This window comes from Balaenoptera physalus (genome assembly GCF_965194825.1).
Source record: "Balaenoptera physalus genome assembly, chromosome: X".
NCBI classification, from domain to species: Eukaryota; Metazoa; Chordata; class Mammalia; order Artiodactyla; family Balaenopteridae; genus Balaenoptera; species Balaenoptera physalus.
The window spans coordinates 36269318-36286332 of record NC_138903.1 but is presented as its reverse complement, the minus strand read 5'-3'; the positions used below and the strand labels follow the sequence as shown (position 1 = coordinate 36286332).

At 54.1% G+C, this 17015-nt stretch overlaps 1 protein-coding gene across 10 annotated transcripts in view; it reads left to right on the top strand.

Annotated features, from left to right (window-relative positions):
* The window catches only part of BCOR (BCL6 corepressor), a 116020-nt gene that overhangs the window by 82637 nt on the left and 16368 nt on the right, over positions 1-17015 (top strand). For 6 of the 10 annotated variants that reach the window (XM_082446333.1, XM_082446336.1, XM_082446335.1 and 3 more), the window contains exons 2-6: positions 7250-7375; positions 8688-8766; positions 9710-12550; positions 13210-13263; positions 13734-13920. In XM_082446333.1, the coding sequence (XP_082302459.1) occupies positions 7290-7375; positions 8688-8766; positions 9710-12550; positions 13210-13263; positions 13734-13920 (3247 nt within the window). In that variant the 5' untranslated portion in view covers positions 7250-7289. Of the gene's footprint in view, positions 1-5037; positions 5102-5378; positions 5853-7249; positions 7376-8687; positions 8767-9709; positions 12551-13209; positions 13264-13733; positions 13921-17015 lie in introns of those variants that run through there. The other 4 variants (XM_082446331.1, XM_082446338.1, XM_082446332.1 and 1 more) reach the window with 3 other exon arrangements.

The following is a 17015-nucleotide window of genomic DNA, read 5'->3' as shown; positions in this document are numbered from 1 at the left end:
TGGGGAGCTGGGAGATGCTTCTGGAATGATACATGAACTTCGGTGCCAGTTCTATAAATTGGTCTCTTTTTATGACGTGTGCCATTTTCTGTAGGAATGTTGCTTGCAAAACGAGTTTCGCCTTGGAGGAAAGGCGGAAAGATAAACAAGCCTGCAACGCCAAAACACTGGCAGTCTTTCCCTCCTTCCAGCTCTCTTAAAGCAGCCGGGCTGTATTTCCAGGATTAGACTCGTGCTTGTGAAGAGGGACTCTGGTTGGCTTTTTTTTCCCCCCAAGCAAATGCAAATTAGAGAAAAATAATTTTCTTTCAACGATATGCAATGTATTAGTCACTTGTTATCGTGCTCCGAGGCAGGCCTCATTTGCGCGTCTGCCAGCTCGCTCACATCTGCTCGGCGCTGTTTGGGGCATTTTAACCTTGGCGGTGTCGTGTCTGGTCCCACGGATCAAGGAGGAGTAATTAAGCTCTGAACGGCTAGAAAAATTCACGGGCCCCCACATCTACCGCAGTTTTCCCACAGCTTTGTTTGGGGTGTTGTTCCGGGTTCCAAGATGAACAGACGTGGGGTTCCTATTGTTCCTTGTAAAGAAAGTGGGAGCCCCTGTCCTCCCCTGACCCTCATCCCCAGCCTTCCCAGGACTCCCAGGCTGCACACAATCAGCAGGGAACCCGGGTGCAGATCACAGGACCCTGTGTTTTATGCATCTTTTATTCGTAAAAAGTTCCTTTGTGCTTCCTGTGTGTACTAATGATAGCTGTCGTTAATAGCCTTATGGTATAGCTTGTTCCTTGTGGGGGGAGGAGTTTGCAGTGAGTTCACTTTATTTCTACAAAGCCCTGATGGAGGCTGCAGTGCAGTGACACCCCCTCTAGAGTTGTGGTCTATGGATCGTTTATTCTGGATTTGCCTCCAGGTTGTGTAGACTCCAAGTGGGAACCCAGCCTGTAGGGACCAGACCCGAGGGGGTGTGGAGGGTGGGTTGGCGGGGAGGAGAGGAGTAAGGTTGATTAATTGCATTCAACCTAGGTTTCCTGTCCTGGGCTGCTGCCTCCTGTTGAGGGACACCAGCTTCCAAATGGGGCCCCCTCTTGCATACACACGTGGTTGTGTGTGGCACAACCGTGAAAGAAAGTGAAAGGAACAAAAAGCCGAGGCCTGGCGTCGGGGGGCGGGGGGTACGGGGAAGGGGAAGTGTCTGAGGTTGGTCCAAGAGCTGACGGGGGGCAACGGCTCTGTTTTTGGGAAAGGGGGTGTGTGGCGGGCAGCCCTGGTTTGGCAGCGGCTCTACCGGTCGATCCTTGCTGGTGCCCCCCCTCCCCAAGCCCCCGAGCCCCCTTTTACAGTTGGCTACACCTGGCTTGCATCTTTCAATCGGGGAAGGTGAGGGAGGCGTCCACGGAGAGAACACTCCAGACTGGCCGAAGGGAGCGCAGGACGATGGCCCGGAGCGGTCTCCAGTCAGGGCCCACTCCACTCCCCTGGGGCGCGCCGCCGCACATCCTGGGTTCTCCGTGCGCCCACCCAAAGTTGCTTTTTGTCAGAGATTCAGCGGCAGGCGCCTGGGAAGGGGGAGCCCAGAGGAGCGCGCGGGCGGGGTGAGCTGGGGTCGAGGGCTGGCCGAGAGAGCGGGGCGTCCTGGAAGGTCGGGCGGGGGGTGCGTGTGGGGGGGCGGCCCCGCGCGGGGACCTGGCGGAGGAGGGGCGAGGAGCCTGCGGCAGCGCGGGTGTGTGTGGTGGGAGAGAAAATCCCTTTGTTGCCGACCGATCGCGCTCGGGGCTGAGGCGGGGGAGGGGGCGCCGCCCCTCCCCCACTCGCAGCCGCCGCCGCCGCTGCGGGCCAAGTTCACTCCCAACTGACCCGAGTGGCTCGCTGCTCTATCCTGGCGCCCTGGGAGGAGGCAGGGAAGGTTCTGGTTGCTCAAAAGGTCAGGGCCGGCCGCGTGAGTTTCCCGTCCCCCACCCCGTCACACCCCTACTCCCGCTCCGCAGCTCTGTTACTAATGCAAAACTTGGGTCGTGAGTGGGGACGCCTCTGGAGGCAGCGACAGCCATGACTTGGAGTGTGCCAAGAGACAGCGCCTGGGCAGGCTGGATCACCCCTCCCACCCCCCTCACCCCCCTCACCCCCACCAGCACCCATGCCCGGCTACAGGACCCAGTCGGCGACCTCCTTCAGCCACACCCCAGGAAGCCTGTGACCCTTCCCCCGACCTGGGGGCATCCTTGGGGTCCCCCTCTCCCCACTGCTACACATACTGGGGAAAACATCCCAGGAGGACTTGCCCCAACGCTGCACACCCTGGACCGCTTTTTCTCATCTCCCACCTCCTTGCGGCCCCCAGTCCTAAAATAGGAACTTCTTCATCCCTCCCTTCCTTGATGCCAATAGAGAAGTGCCTGTGTGTGACTCAGTCTGCGCTTGAGCAGTCCCAGGAAGGGCTCCCGCGCCATGAGCTTTGGGCTTCCGTGAAAGCCACACACTCTGCAGAAGGTCACCCCTCCCTGGCCCCCTCTGTGTCCCTGCCTCAGCCTTCCCTCTGCCGCAAAGAAACTATGCAGCCATTCTGGGGTTTGTTTGTTACATAGTATGTTTAGTGGAGTCAGATGCTGTTTAATGGGTTAGATGTGGCCTGCACCAGCTATTGCCAGGCAGAACTCAAGTCCATAGTGCAGTTTAATCCTCTGGAAAACACGGTGCCAAATATTTACAGATGAGGGGGCCAAAGTTGAAGAGGTCCGGCCACCTGCCCAGAGACACGCCGTGGATGAGAGTGGGAGCTGGGAGGCTGTGGTGACTGCGGGCGCGCGCGTCCTCCACAGAGAACCAGCCATGCCCATGCAGTGAGGGACACCCCTTCCCTGAAGAGGTCCCCAGCCTACGGAGGACCGTGGCACATGGCATGCTGGCTGGGAGCCCTGCCGTCTGCCCGGCCTTCTGAGCCGGAAGCTCCCCAAAACCTGTCCAGGTCTTCTTGGTCACTAACTGGATAAGTGCCTGATGCGGCAAGGGGTGCCTAGAGAGCGAGGCCCTAGGAAGGGGCACCGTTAGTATTGGAGTGGAGTTGGGATGGTTTGGTGGCGCTGCTTCCCATTTCGTCGCTGCCACTTGACAAGCGTGCTCTGCAGACTTGAACCAATCCATCAGCCGCCTCAAGGGCGGAGGCAGTGGAAAGTGGCCTGGTGCCAGGAGGAGCTGGGGTGGAGAGAAAGGAGAGGTGCCAGGAATGGCCTGGTGCTGCCTTCCTCCCTGCACTCACGCCAGCCTCTCACGGCCACTGCTCCTTCCTTTGCAACCTGTTTGTTGTCTGCCAAGGGAAGTCGCCTTTAAAGAAAAAAACAAACGTTCTCTCCTTTTCCTCGTTCCATAATGGTGTCTTCATGGCAGGAATCGGCAGAACGGTGGTGGGTGCAGCTTGGGACCCGTGTGCCCCCTCGTGTCTTTTCACAGAGGGCCAAGGTACCCTCACTCAGGGATGCCGAGGTTGGGGTGACAGCTCCTAATCTTGGTCCCTCTGACCTCTTTCTGCCAATCACGCTCTTCTCCCCAGTGTCCAGGCCAAGCTCGGATGCTAATCATAACTCTTGGCTGCCGGACCAGATGACTGCCCAAGTCTGTCGAGGGAGACTCAGGCTCTCCTGTGCTTGCCCTTAGGGCCAGACCAAAAGCCGGAGACCACGCGGCGAGTCTGCATTTTTGCAAGCCGGGTCTCTCCCAGAACTGGGTGTTCAGCGGGCAGCCACCACAATTCTTGGTCTGTTCTTCAGAAACCAGACGCTCCTCCGTCTCCCCAGCTGATCCCTTCTCTTGGCCACCTTCCCTCTTCATCCCTGTCCCACATCCTTGCCCCCTTCGCTCCACTGCTGGAAAAAAGGGTTAAAACCCAGAGCCAAGGTGTAGCTTAGCAGCTCCCACTGGAAACAGGTTGGTGCTTGTAAAGTGCTTTTCATGACTGACTTCACACATCTTGGCGCTTCCAGAAGCATCACCCACCTGTGGAAGAAAAGGGGGGGGTCGTTGAGAAATAAGGGCAGATGAGCCTCTTATATACAGCAGCAAAGCGCCTGCTCTGTTTGTCATCTAAATCACGTCATTTGCCCCCTGCACCATGACCCACAGCCAAGGGTCAGGGAAGTCACTTTTGAAGAACTTTTCCTTGGAGGTTAAAAAAAAAGAAGAAAGTAAGAAAGACCCCCAACTATTTCAATAGCCGCTTCTAGAAGAGGAGTGAGCATGGCTGTGTCTCTGACCCTGTCTCTGTGTCCCTTACGCCCAAGATCCCCTTAGTTAGTTCTACATCCCAGAGAGATGGGGGGTGGGCCCGTTCTTCAGTGATGGTGGGGCGTAAGCAGTATGGCCTTTGCCCAGGATTTGGGCTGTCACTCTGGAGAAGGGCCTCATGCCAGGCAGGGCCCTGGCTCCTTGGCCCTTTCCGCTCAGGTCCATCTTTGGCCCGGAACCTGAAGAGTTAAAAGTCTTTAGCTCGTTGCAATGAAATTATGGCTGGCAGTGGCGCCGCTGTTTGTTCAACAGACCTCCACTTTTAAACAGTTCACAAAAAGTTCATGGGGCAGCTAAAGATTATAAGTGTGTGTGTGTGTGTGTGTGTGTGTGTGTGAGAGAGTAGGTGTAGTCAGCAGGATCCAATACTGAGCCTTGCCCCTCCTCCTCTTGTTTCTTCACGGCCAGCCCCCCACCCCCGCCCCCACTCCCATGACACCCGACCACGCTCGGGGCCTCAACCCTCCATCTGACCCTGTGCACGTAAGAACACTTCATCCTGACACTGGGTGTTATTTATCTGTGCGGCGTTAATATTGAAAACCCCACCAGACAAGACCTGGAAGGGCGGGGAGAGGCTTTGAAAGCACCCAGTGGTCCCAGGTGTCTCTAAACTGCATTCCCCTCTCATGCTAAGTCCAGGCCGCCCTTTCTAAAGAAAAGCCCTTTCAAGGGAAGGGGGCTGCTGGCCCTTTTTGAGGGGAGGGGAGAGGGCTCAACAGGATGATTGTGGCAGCGGCCTTTCTGTTTCCTCAGTCAGGTGCTCAGAGGTCCTTGTCCCAAGGTGACAACTAAAGGAGACATGTAGGAGGCAGCTTGTGTAAGTTTTGAAGACTGGGGCACCAGAAGATTGGGGCTTCGAGGGCACACACGCTTCTTCCCTCATCCTTTTCTTAAGGGTTTGATGGAGTGACCCTTTGGCTTCTGGTGTAATGTGCAAATTTCATCATGACACCCAGCCAGGGGGTGGCATGGTGTGGCCCTCCCGCTGCAGCCACGGCCAGGACACTTGCACCGAGGAATGTTGCTCCTCCACCTTTTAGATGAGGCCTCCCTGGACACCTTCCTTTTGGTCTTCCTTTCGTTAGAAGGGGCGGCAGGGGTTAGGGAGGGGACACTTTGCTGAACGTGCCTTCTGGTCGGCCCTGCACTAGTGGTGGCCTGCCCCCGACTTGATTTGTATATTCGGAACACGGAAGGACAGCCCGTGAACCCCACACAGAACCTTCCTTGATACCCAAGTCCATCTGAGTCCACCTTTTCGGGGCACTGTGGCCAGCCACTGGAAATGCCCCAGTCTGTCTAAAGAAAGGGGCGCTTCCTAAAGAAATAGCTTCTCTAGAATCCCACCAGGCCGGACACAACTGGGAGATCTCTGCCTCTCCTCCAGCTTCATTGTTGAGCTCTAACTACGCGCTGTGTGTCTGCGCGTGCGGCTCTTGCTCTTGATTAACAGACGGTGTTCTCTTCTGTATAGGGGCCGAGGGGGGATGCTGGTGGACAAAAGCCTGTGTTAGGACAAAGAAATGCAGAGGGATAGTCTGGCTGGCTTTGGGATTCAGGTCTCCCAGGTGCTCCCCGACCCCACCCCTAGTCACTCTCGGAAAAAGAGTCCCCAGTCCTGGTGGCTCCCACCCAACCGACCTGGCAGTCAGCTCTGTGTGCTAAAGTGTAAAAGCAAGCATTTGCATATTTTTTCCTGCTAACAAAGGAAATGTGTCGACTTAGGGAACATTTGGGCTTTCGGAAACTGTGTGGGTGGGTGTGTGAGGGAGGAGAAAGAAAAGTTCCCCCATGAGCTGCACACCAGTGATTTCACACTCAAGTTTGGGTCCTGTGTAAAGAGGCCGTGGCTGGGGGGGGCCCTCCCGGGGGACCTCCCCCGCCCCCCGCCCCGGACAAGGGAGTCTGCGAGCAGGGGAATTGCCTAGGGCCATCGGTCCCAGGCATTAAAGGCTCCCCTACTTATTAACCCAGCATTTAACAGCAGGATATGGGGCTGAAGCGCAGTCAAAAGAAACGGCTCAACCTCCAAAGAGCAATTAAAATCCTGCACGAGGATAAATCACGCGCCGTGATAATCCTGTTAATAAAATGCAGCTTGTCCTGACCCTTCACTCATGCAGCAAACTAGAATGTGATGTGGGTGGGGCTGGTGGGCCGGGAAGTTAAGGAGGGGGCGGGGCTCTCCCCTCTGCCTCGGCAGCCTCCCCCCTCCTCCCGGTAGATGGAAAACGGGTGGCTTCTGCTTGCTCCCCGCGGGCCGGAAACTTGCAGCCCCAGCCCGAGCCCGGCAGCCTGGGCTGCTACGACTTCTGCACTCGCTACTGATTGCTGGTCCCCAGCGAGCAGGCGTCATTGAATTACTCAGCCGCCTCCCTCTGCAGCTCCCAGGCCAAACCACCCAGGTTTGGGGCTTAATCTAATCTAGGGCTCGGGTGGGGTGGCTCGCCAGCCCACTGACTCTTTTTAACCCTCCATCTGTAAGTCACACGCGCCGCAGCCGTGGAAATGAGTCGTAGTTTGGACCGCCACACCGGACTGTTTGTGACTTTTATACCACACCCCACCCCCGTCCCCAATCCTTTCAGCCCCAAGAAGAATCAGTGTGGGGCTCCCTGGAATCCAGCACCGTCCGCTTTCAATCCAAGTGTGTTCTCCAAAAGGCTGGGAAAGGGGAAGGGAGAAGGGCAGGTGCAGGGTGACATGTGCTGTACCTTGAATGGTGTGGCCTGTGGCTCTTGAACCCTCTCTGCATCCCCAGCGCCTCCTGCCAGGGAAGTTCCATCTCTCTCCTTGAACCTCTGGCTCAGGTGTGTTCCTTTGCTCCTGGCCATCTGTAGAACATGGAGCAGGGTCTGCCTTCCCAAGTGCATTCTGTATGAATTGCCTAGAAGGAGGGTTTCTCTTGTTCCCTCTTTGGCTCCTTTTTTATTCAACCTCCTGGGATTCTTTTTGTTTTAAACAGACTAGACGCTTGAAGAAAAGCTGCCATCCAAGAAGACGACATGCTTTCAGCAACCCCCCTGTATGGGAACGTTCACAGCTGGATGAACAGCGAGAGGGTCCGCATGTGTGGGATCAGCGACGACAGGTAAATGCGCGTGTCTGGCTGAGGCCTGGGGAGAGCGTGGGTCCTTCCCCAGGGCTCCTGAGCAGAGCCCCCCCTTCACGTCCTCACAGCCAGAGTGGGCCCAAAGGGGGTAGGGGGGAGATGTCCTGCCTAGCTGGCGGCCCTTGATTTACAGTTTTAACAGGCAACCTGGCTCAGCGAAGCATTGCCGCCCTTTAAGAGATTAGCCCCTAAAGCGGCCTTTCAGTGCACTTTCGTCCTTAATTTATTATTTCATATTTATGAAGGAGAATTAATCCCAGTCTATATGCTGCTTTAACTCTAAATGTCAGGAGTGTGGGCCCAGGTGGATCAGCATTCGATGTGCTTTTAAAACAAATAGTTTGCTCAGTAATAAATGGGGCGATAGCCACCCTTCACATCATTGAAGCCCAGGGTTTCTCTGGGTTCTCCGCCGCCTGTTCAGCGAGGCCACTGGCTCCTGGTTTCAGTCACCCGACAGCTCTGTTATGCTTCCTAATCAGTAATTTTGGAGTGCGAGGTAGAGGCAGCTAAGCAGTAGATAATTGAAGCTGCTCTTCCGGGTAATGATGAAACTTTTCTCTGCGGCTTGTCAGTGATTTTATCCTGGGGATTTGGAAGTTGGCACCAAGCACTTTCTTTATCGATGCTCTCTGATAACAAGTTCCAGGGCAGCCGCAGCAGCCTGGCACAGATGTGCGGCTTCCCCTGGAGCAGCTGACATTTGTATGATATTAGTGTGTATCCCCCATCATTTTGATAGAGACAGTCAAATGTGGCTTCATTATCACCATGGAAACCAGTTTCGTAGGACATGGTACCTAACTTTGGGGAAAAGTTTTGAAAGCCTGTCCTCACGGGTAACACAGAAGTGATTGATGTAGCCAGCTCGCAGACTCCAGCCTTGAGGTCCCCCCTTTGGCTTTGGCCATTGTATTACTTCATGCCTGTCCTTAGGTAGAGCTTATAAGGGTCTGCTAGGTCAGCAGAGCCCAGACTGCCCTGCCCAGCCTCTCTAGAGAAAAAATTGTGAGGGTGACGTGGTTGTGCAGAATTTCTGCCTTACCCAACTCGAGGACGTGTTTGTGATTTCACATCCCTGTTGCCCTGCCTTTCCTTTGTTTTTCCCAGTACGGTTGAATCACCATTTGGGGACAACTTTCAATATGGGCCATTGGGGAGGATTTTTTTTTTTTTTTTAAGGGCAGTTGGAAAAATGGAGTTATTAGAAACTGGTCTATTCTGGGGCAATCTATGAAAGATGGATTAAGTGAGGAATGCTTTCATGAAGTTGGTGTGTCCTTCTAAATAGGAAAATTCCTGTAAACGATGGTGACGCTTCAAAGGCCAGACTGGAACTAAGGGAAGAAAATCCCTTGAATCACAACGTGGTAAGAGATTAATGGCTTCTGTTGATGTGCTGAGTATCAGTGATCTGTAATCAATCGTGCATTCATTTGCATACCATTAAAGGGCCTTTTGGGGGCAGGGCGGGGTGTTTCAGGGCAGGGCTGAGTAGAAAGCCTAGGCCGAAGGACGAAGCCTCACCCAATTTCTTCCTGGCTTGCTTTCTTGGCTGTGCTCGCCATTTACGTCCTCGTCCCCTGGTGACTGGTGGGATACGTGCCGCCTTTTCTTCGATAAGCTACGTGCCACATCAGTGCTCCCAGCTGGATAAATTTGTAGCCTCCAAGTAGACCCTTAGGGTTTACCTTCCCAGTAAAATATGAAACAGAGCTGTCTTCAGATACCAGGGAGAGGAAGTCAAAAGACACAACTACAGTTTGACCCATGGCCTCTTTATTGATTTAGAAATGAGACAGCTCAAGTCCTTCATTCCTTACTGTCCCCCTGAAGATGGTTTTTTGTTATGTTAAATAATGCCTCGCTACATCCGGGAAAAACCACAGTGAACATCGCCCCGCCTCAACCTGACAGGGCCTGGGGAGGGTGAGTCCGAGTTCTATACCCCACGAGGGTGGTTCTGAGAGCAGTGGAGTTGGTATCACCTCAGTTGCAGCAAAGAATTTCTGCTGAGAAGGTGGATCTTCCAGAGTTAATAGATGACTGAATTAATGCAGGGGCCTCAAGTCTAAAGGGACCAACGTTTTACGTGCTTTCAGGATACTAGTTGGACAGAGGTGAGACGGCAGGCAAAGGAGGGTTCTGGATAAGCGGGGAGGGGGCCAAAGACCTTGTGAATCCTTTATTTTTTAACCCTTTTGGCTCAGATGTTGAGGCTGATGTCCTATTGAGCTAGTCCGCCTTTTCTCTTTGGGATGGGCTGCTTTGAAGGCGTGTCCTCGGTAATACCCATTTTCTTCTTCTGTGAAGGTGGACGCGACCACGGCCCATCGGATCGATGGCCTGGCAGCGCTGAGCATGGACCGCACCGGCCTGATCCGGGAAGGGCTGCGTGTCCCCGGAAACATCGTCTATTCTAGCTTGTGCGGACTGGGCTCAGAGAAAGGGCGGGAGGCTGCCACAACCATAGGTGGTCTGGGGTTTTCTTCCGAAAGAAACCCAGAGATGCAGTTCAAACCGAATACACCCGAGACGGTGGAGGCCTCCGCTGTCTCCGGAAAACCCCCAAATGGCTTCAGTGCTATATACAAAACGCCACCCGGAATACAAAAAAGTGCTGTCCCCACGGCAGAAACACTGGGCTTGGACAGACCTGCCAGCGACAAACAGAGCCCGCTCAACATCAATGGTGCTAGTTACCTGCGGCTGCCCTGGGTCAATCCTTACATGGAGGGGGCCACGCCAGCCATCTACCCTTTTCTCGACTCGCCAAATAAGTATTCCCTGAACATGTACAAGGCCTTGCTACCTCAGCAGTCCTACGGCCTGGCCCAGCCGCTGTATTCTCCGGTCTGTACCAACGGGGAGCGATTTCTCTACCTGCCGCCACCTCACTACGTCAGTCCCCACATCCCGTCGTCCCTGGCCTCGCCCATGAGACTCTCGACGCCTTCGGCCTCACCAGCCATCCCGCCTCTGGTCCACTGCGCAGACAAAAGCCTGCCCTGGAAGATGGGCGTCAGTCCTGGGAACCCGGTCGATTCCCACTCGTATCCCCACATCCAGAACAGTAAGCAGCCTAGGGTGCCCTCTGCCAAGGCGGTCACCGGCGGCCTGCCGGGGGACACGGCTCTCCTGTTGCCCCCCTCGCCTCGGCCTTCACCCCGAGTCCACCTTCCCTCCCAGCCCGCTGCGGACACCTACTCCGAATTCCATAAGCACTATGCCAGGATCTCCACCTCGCCCTCGGTCACCCTGTCGAAGCCATACATGACGGTCAGCAGCGAGTTCCCCGCGGCCAGGCTCTGCAGCAGCAAGTATCCAAAGGCTCCAGAAGGAGCCGAAAGCACCCAGCCAGCTCCCGGGCACACCCGGAAAACAGCAGGTCAAGACAGAAAAGATGGCAGCTCACCTCCTCTCTTGGAGAAGCAGACGGTTACCAAAGACGTCACCGATAAGCCACTAGACTTGTCCTCTAAAGTGGTGGATGTAGATGCTTCCAAAGCTGACCACATGAAAAAGATGGCTCCCACGGTCCTGGTTCACAGCAGAGCTGGAAGCGGCCTAGTGCTCTCCGGAAGTGAGATTCCGAAAGAAACTCTATCTCCTCCAGGAAATGGCTGTGCTATCTATAGATCTGAGATCATTAGCACGGCTCCCTCGTCCTGGGTGGTGCCCGGGCCAAGTCCTAACGAAGAGAACAATGGCAAAGGCCTGCCGCTGAAAAACAAGGCCTTGGACTGGGCCATCCCGCAGCAGCGCAGTTCTTCGTGTCCCCGCATGGGCGCCGCCGACGCCGTGGTCACTAACGTTTCGGGGTCGGTGTCGAGCGCCGGCCGCCCAGCCTCTGCGTCGCCGGCCCCAAATGCCACCGCCGAGGGCAGCAAGACCAGCAGGAGCTCCGTGGATACCACGCCATCCGTCATCCAGCACGTGGGCCAGCCCCCGACCACACCTGCCAAGCACAGCGGCGGCACCGGCAGCAAGGGCGCCAAAGCCAGCAACCCAGAGCCGAGCTTCAAAGCGAACGAGAATGGCCTCCCGCCGAGCTCAATATTTCTCTCACCAAACGAGGCGTTCAGGTCCCCACCAATCCCCTACCCCAGGAGTTACCTGCCTTACCCAGCGCCCGAGGGCATTGCCATAAGTCCCCTCTCCTTACACGGCAAAGGCCCTGTCTACCCTCACCCGGTGTTGTTGCCCAATGGCAGTCTCTTTCCTGGGCACCTCGCCCCAAAGCCGGGACTGCCCTATGGGCTACCCACGGGCAGGCCGGAGTTTGTGACCTACCAGGACGCGCTGGGGTTGGGCATGGTGCATCCCATGTTGATACCTCACACGCCCATCGAGATCACTAAAGAGGAGAAACCGGAGAGGAGGTCCCGGTCCCACGAGAGGACCCGCTACGAGGACCCAAGCCTCCGGAACCGGTTTTCTGAGATGCTGGAAGCTGGCAGCACCAAGTTACATCCAGAAGTCCCCGCGGACAAGAACCTAAAGCCCAGCCCCAGCTGGAATCAAGGGAAGACCGTCGTCAAGAGTGACAAGCTCGTCTACGTAGACCTCCTCCGGGAAGAGCCAGATGCGAAAACCGACGCTAACGTGTCCAAACCCGGCTTCACAGCTGAGAGTGTCGGCCAGAGTGCCGAGCCCACCAAACCCCCGCCTGACCCGGCCCTACAGCCACACCGGGATTTCATTGCCCTGAGAGAGGAGTTGGGGCGCATCAGTGACTTCCACGAAGCCTATACTTTCAAACAGGCTCCGGGCCAGCCAGTCTTCGGCTTAAGCAAGGAGAATGTTCCAGCGGGAACCAACAAGGAGAACCTGGCGATGCCGGTCTCGACTCCGTTCCTGGAGCCGGCCCTGGGGAGCGATGGCTCTGCGGTCACTTTCGGGAAAACCCAAGAGGATCCCAAACCATTTTGCGTGGGCAGTGCCCCACCGAGTGTGGACGTCACCCCCACCTATACCAAAGACGGAGCTGACGAGGCAGAATCAACCGATGGCAAAGTTCTGAAACCGAAGCCATCTAAGCTGGCAAAGAGAATCGCAAACTCCGCTGGTTACGTGGGGGACCGGTTCAAGTGCGTCACTACCGAACTGTACGCAGACTCCAGTCAGCTCAGCCGGGAGCAGCGGGCATTGCAGGTGAGCCCCCCACCCGAATTTCAGGAGCCTGACCAGTTGTCAGGTTTTTTTAATGTGTGAAGAGGAGGGGGCCGGGGGTATGATAGGGCAGGACACCGGGCTGATTTGGTTAATGCAGCTTATGATAATTTAAATGTTTGAAATGTGTCCAGTAAGGGGACGTAAGTGGATACTTTAAGTTATTCTGTAGATTTTAAGCGAACTCCACTCGAATGCTGATAACGGAAGTTTTAATTATTGCGAAGGATGTCTAAAAGACTGCATGACATTTACCTATCAATCGCTTTGATTTCTCTGCCGTTACTGTACGTTAACAAATATACCTAAAAGCGCTGCTTAGAATGCCTTACGTGATACTTGGTGGAGGTGTGTAGCGGCCGCATGTCTGTGAGATTCGTGCAATTTTTTTTTTTTCACCAAAAAAACAAACCAAAAAAAAAAACAAAAAAACAAACCTTGCTTAAAGGGATAGAGTATGTATTTAACTTGCTAGTGAATGATAGATGTTGTATAGGAATTTCCTTAAGATATTTTACTTTTAATTAAAAGATAAATAAAGCCAAATTGTTTTGCAATGTTAAGAAAAAAATTGGTTTATGCTTATAAAAATGGATGAAGTTATCTAAATGATCCATTGAGTGCCCATTTTAATTACATAGATGGAAGGATTACAAGAGGACAGTATTTTATGTCTACCCGCTGCTTACTGTGAGGTCAGTTCTTCAAATTTTTATTACTAGAATCTTACATAAACCTTTTGAGTTAAATTTCATTTCCAAATATACAAAGGGAAGTTTGTGGGCCATGGTCGTCTTTATTCATTGTGCATTTGTTTTCTTTTCTGTTGTGTTTTTGTTTCGCTTTCTTTGCGTTGTGTTTTTGTTTTGTTTTATTTACCTTCGAAAGAGAATGTCTGTCTCTATGCCACAGTGTATGTATGCTATACATACACACCGCATATATCTCTACATACATATGGCTTTATGAATAAAGAGTGTGTGACTACTTACATATAGACACTCTTACATTTTTATCGTTAAATTTTAAAATATCTCAGTTGTATCATAAATTGTGGTTGGTTTTGGGCAAACTTTTCTTTGAAGATGCTTTCCTTTAAGGTAAGGGCAGTGAAATAGCTTTGGTGGTAAGGTGTGTCTTTTTTCCATCTTCGTTCTCTTTCTAGCGTGCAATGATGCGCTTCTCAGAGTTGGAGATGAAAGAGCGAGAAGGTGGCCACCCCACGACCAAAGACTCCGAGGTGTGCAAGTTCAGCCCCGCTGACTGGGAAAGGCTGAAAGGAAGTCAGGACAAAAAGCCAAAGTCGGTCGCCCTGGAGGAGGCCATTGCCGACCAGAACGACAGTGAGAGATGTAAGTGAACCCAGGCGGCTCGCGTGTGATACCACGTCGGTGGGAACGGGGCGATTCCGCTCCCAGTGCTGAGGGAGGTGAGAGGAAGCAATACGCTTCCGATGGCCCAGCATCTGGGTGGTGGCTGTTCGGAGAACGGGCTGCTCTGGCCATCCTTCCCAGCTGTGGATTGCAAGGCTGGTTGTCCTTTTGAGCATTGCGGCATCCAGGAGTGAAGCACCTATGAAATGTTGTTTCCTGGCACGCATCTCCTTTTTCTGGAGAAATGCTAGTCCTGTAGTTAGTAATAGTCTAATACAGCAGAGCAGAGGAATGGCAGTGCAAGACCTCCAGCGTAGCAGGTATGTGTTCTGTTTTGTAGCAGGTACGGATGCGGGTTTTTGGTAGCAGTGGAATGACACTTGCAGCCAGAGCCAGACCCTCCAGAGTGACAGTCTCCTATGGGAGGGAATGGAGAGTACTCGGATTCTCCCTCCAAAGGCAGAGGTTTCGTTAAAATGAGATGAGGGCTGATGAAGGCACCAGAAAGATGAGCATAATTATTTTCTGTGGCAGGCTTGTTTGCAGTCATTAGGAATTGACAACACGCTCCAAGGGCGTGGGATAAACGAGGGCGTTCTTCCTACCAGACGGGGTGTATTATGTTTTGGAGGCAAAATTGGAGAGAAAGCTAGCGTTTGCCTCGAGTCACACTCTGCGGTCCCAACAGCTGCTCCCCCACTGGGGTTGACTTCGGGCTTTGCCCTCGAGACTTCCTGGGCTAATGAGATGTGTTGGCAGCAAGTGGAGGTCTTTCTCCCGCTTTCTTCAGTGTGCGTGCTTGTGGCCTGCAGCCTGCTCCGGACCCCAGAAACCTCACCGGTGATGGTGAATGAGGGCATCTAGGTGAACGTCCAGGACAGGGTGGGCGTGACATCCTCCTGAGACAAGACAGTCGGGGGTGGTGGGCACGTTTGGGAGGTCCGGGCCCTTGGACCCAGTCGTAGGGTCGGCGTTCCCCCGCACGCTTAGGTCGTGGGTGCCTGATGGATTTTGGGAAGATTGTGGTCAGCAACAGCGTGTGCTTCTCTCTGCTGCTTGGAGCACCGCCCTCCCCCAGCTCATCTTTGGGGTCAGACAAAGGCCTGTGGCCAGGGTTCTGGGTAAGGCACACCGGGACCGGTTTGTCCTACGTGGCTCCCGTAGAAGGGGATTTCTGTGGCTAGTCAGTGGCGGCCTTACCCGAGCGATGGCGCTCTTGATGTGCCTGGAGTAGACGATTCCGAGCTCCTCCTCGGGATTGGAATGAAAAATGGAGGGTCCAGGCCACCCTGGAGTAAAGCAACAAGAAAGCCTCCCTCCTTGCCTATGCTCACAGCTGACACGCAGCCCTTACCCTCCTGAGTGGCCTCATAACTCAGCTCTTGGGGAAGTTTCTCAGAGAGATCTGATAAAAGTGGGCAAGGCCAAGTTCACGGGGATGCACTTTTCTGAGGAGGGGATCTGCCTGTTCTGGGTGGATGGTGAGGGAGGCTGGAGGAAGGGAGCGGGAAGTTAACAGGCCTCGAGTCTTCTTGCCCTTTTTTCCAGCAACATGGCCAAACCCAGGGTGGCCGCTGCCCTCCATGTCTCAACGGCCTCACCCCGCCCTTCTTCCCAGAGAAGTTTGTGTGTGTCCTTCCCAGTCTTTCCTGCTGAGCGTGGAGACAAGAACTCGGTGTGGCTGATGGGGAGCAGGGCCTGAGCCCCAGATGATTCCGAAAGCCCCCTCCCCCCACTGCCTGCCTCCAATCTCAGACCGACCGACGGGTCTCTTCCTGGAGCACCCGGGACATGGCCCAGTGAGCCATGAATCGCCACCATGGGAGGGCAGGAGAAGGGTTGGGGAAGGTGAGGGGCTCCGTTTGAAAGACTGGGGCAACGGAGGTGGGTTCACCATCCACCCTCTGTCTTGTAGAGACTTGTGGTTTGTAAATAGTTGGTCAAGAAAGGTCACCTAAAGGAGCCATTGTTCTTACTGCCGCCTCCGCATCCAAGGCACAGCAGGTGTTCATTCCATTCAGCTGGAAATTAATGGGCCTTCTTCTTCTTGGGCCATCATGTCTTGAGCTGATATGGGCTCAGGTCCTTCTCATGGGTGTCGGTGTGGCCGAGAGCCGAGCTGTGAGCACATGGGAGCTGGGGCGGGGATTTGGGGCGGGCAGGGGTCACAAAGAGGGTCCAGGATGCCTTCAAGATGCCTTCCCCCTTCTGAGGCAGCCCCTACCCATGGAGGGACCAGGAGCTTCTAAGATGGTGGGTGCTGTTTGCACGGCCCTGGTTGTCCCAGTGCGGGTGCATCTTGTTGCTAGGTGCTTGTTTAAAAAATGAATTAACTTGAAAACACAGTGGCCGAGATATTCCTTTATTCTTTATGATCACATGGGTGGCTGAGTTAAATTTTTATCTTGGAAGTTCACCAAATGAGTTTGGAGGTTCCTCAGACTTGGAAGTTCATTACTAGGAACCCTCAGTGGCATTTGAAGATGGGGCGGGGCAAGGAGGCATTGGTCCCTTCCTTCTCAAACTTGGAGTAACCATCTCCCTTGCCAACCACTTGGCTGGGACAGACCTAGGACCTGCTCAGTGGCAATGCCTGGCCAGGAGCTGGAGGAAGCCTCAGTCAAGGGGCTTCATGAAACTTCTTTGCTCAGGGAACTTCTCTTCCAGCTGAGCACCCGCACGCTTGTAAACTACTTTGGAACAGAGATCCCCTGCACTCCTTCTGTAGAGGGTGTAAGTTTTAACAAGGTTAGCCCTTACTGGAGGTGCTATAGTTAAGCTACAGAGAAGGGGATTTTAATCCTGGGGAGCCTTGCAACAACTCAGAACCCTCTCACCTTGTTTAGGCCTCACTGGGCATGGCTCAACAGTGGTGAGGGTGCTTTTTTGCCACGGTGACTTGTAAATGTTGTTATGGTGATGCTTCTGTGAGGCGATGCTATGGCACAACCGTAATGAATTATGGGATATATGTGCTGTGAGTCATATGACCATGCTGCAGGGAGCAAACATTAAACCTCAAACAATACAGCCACGTTCACATCTTGCTTAGACTGGGTGACCGAGGGCACGTG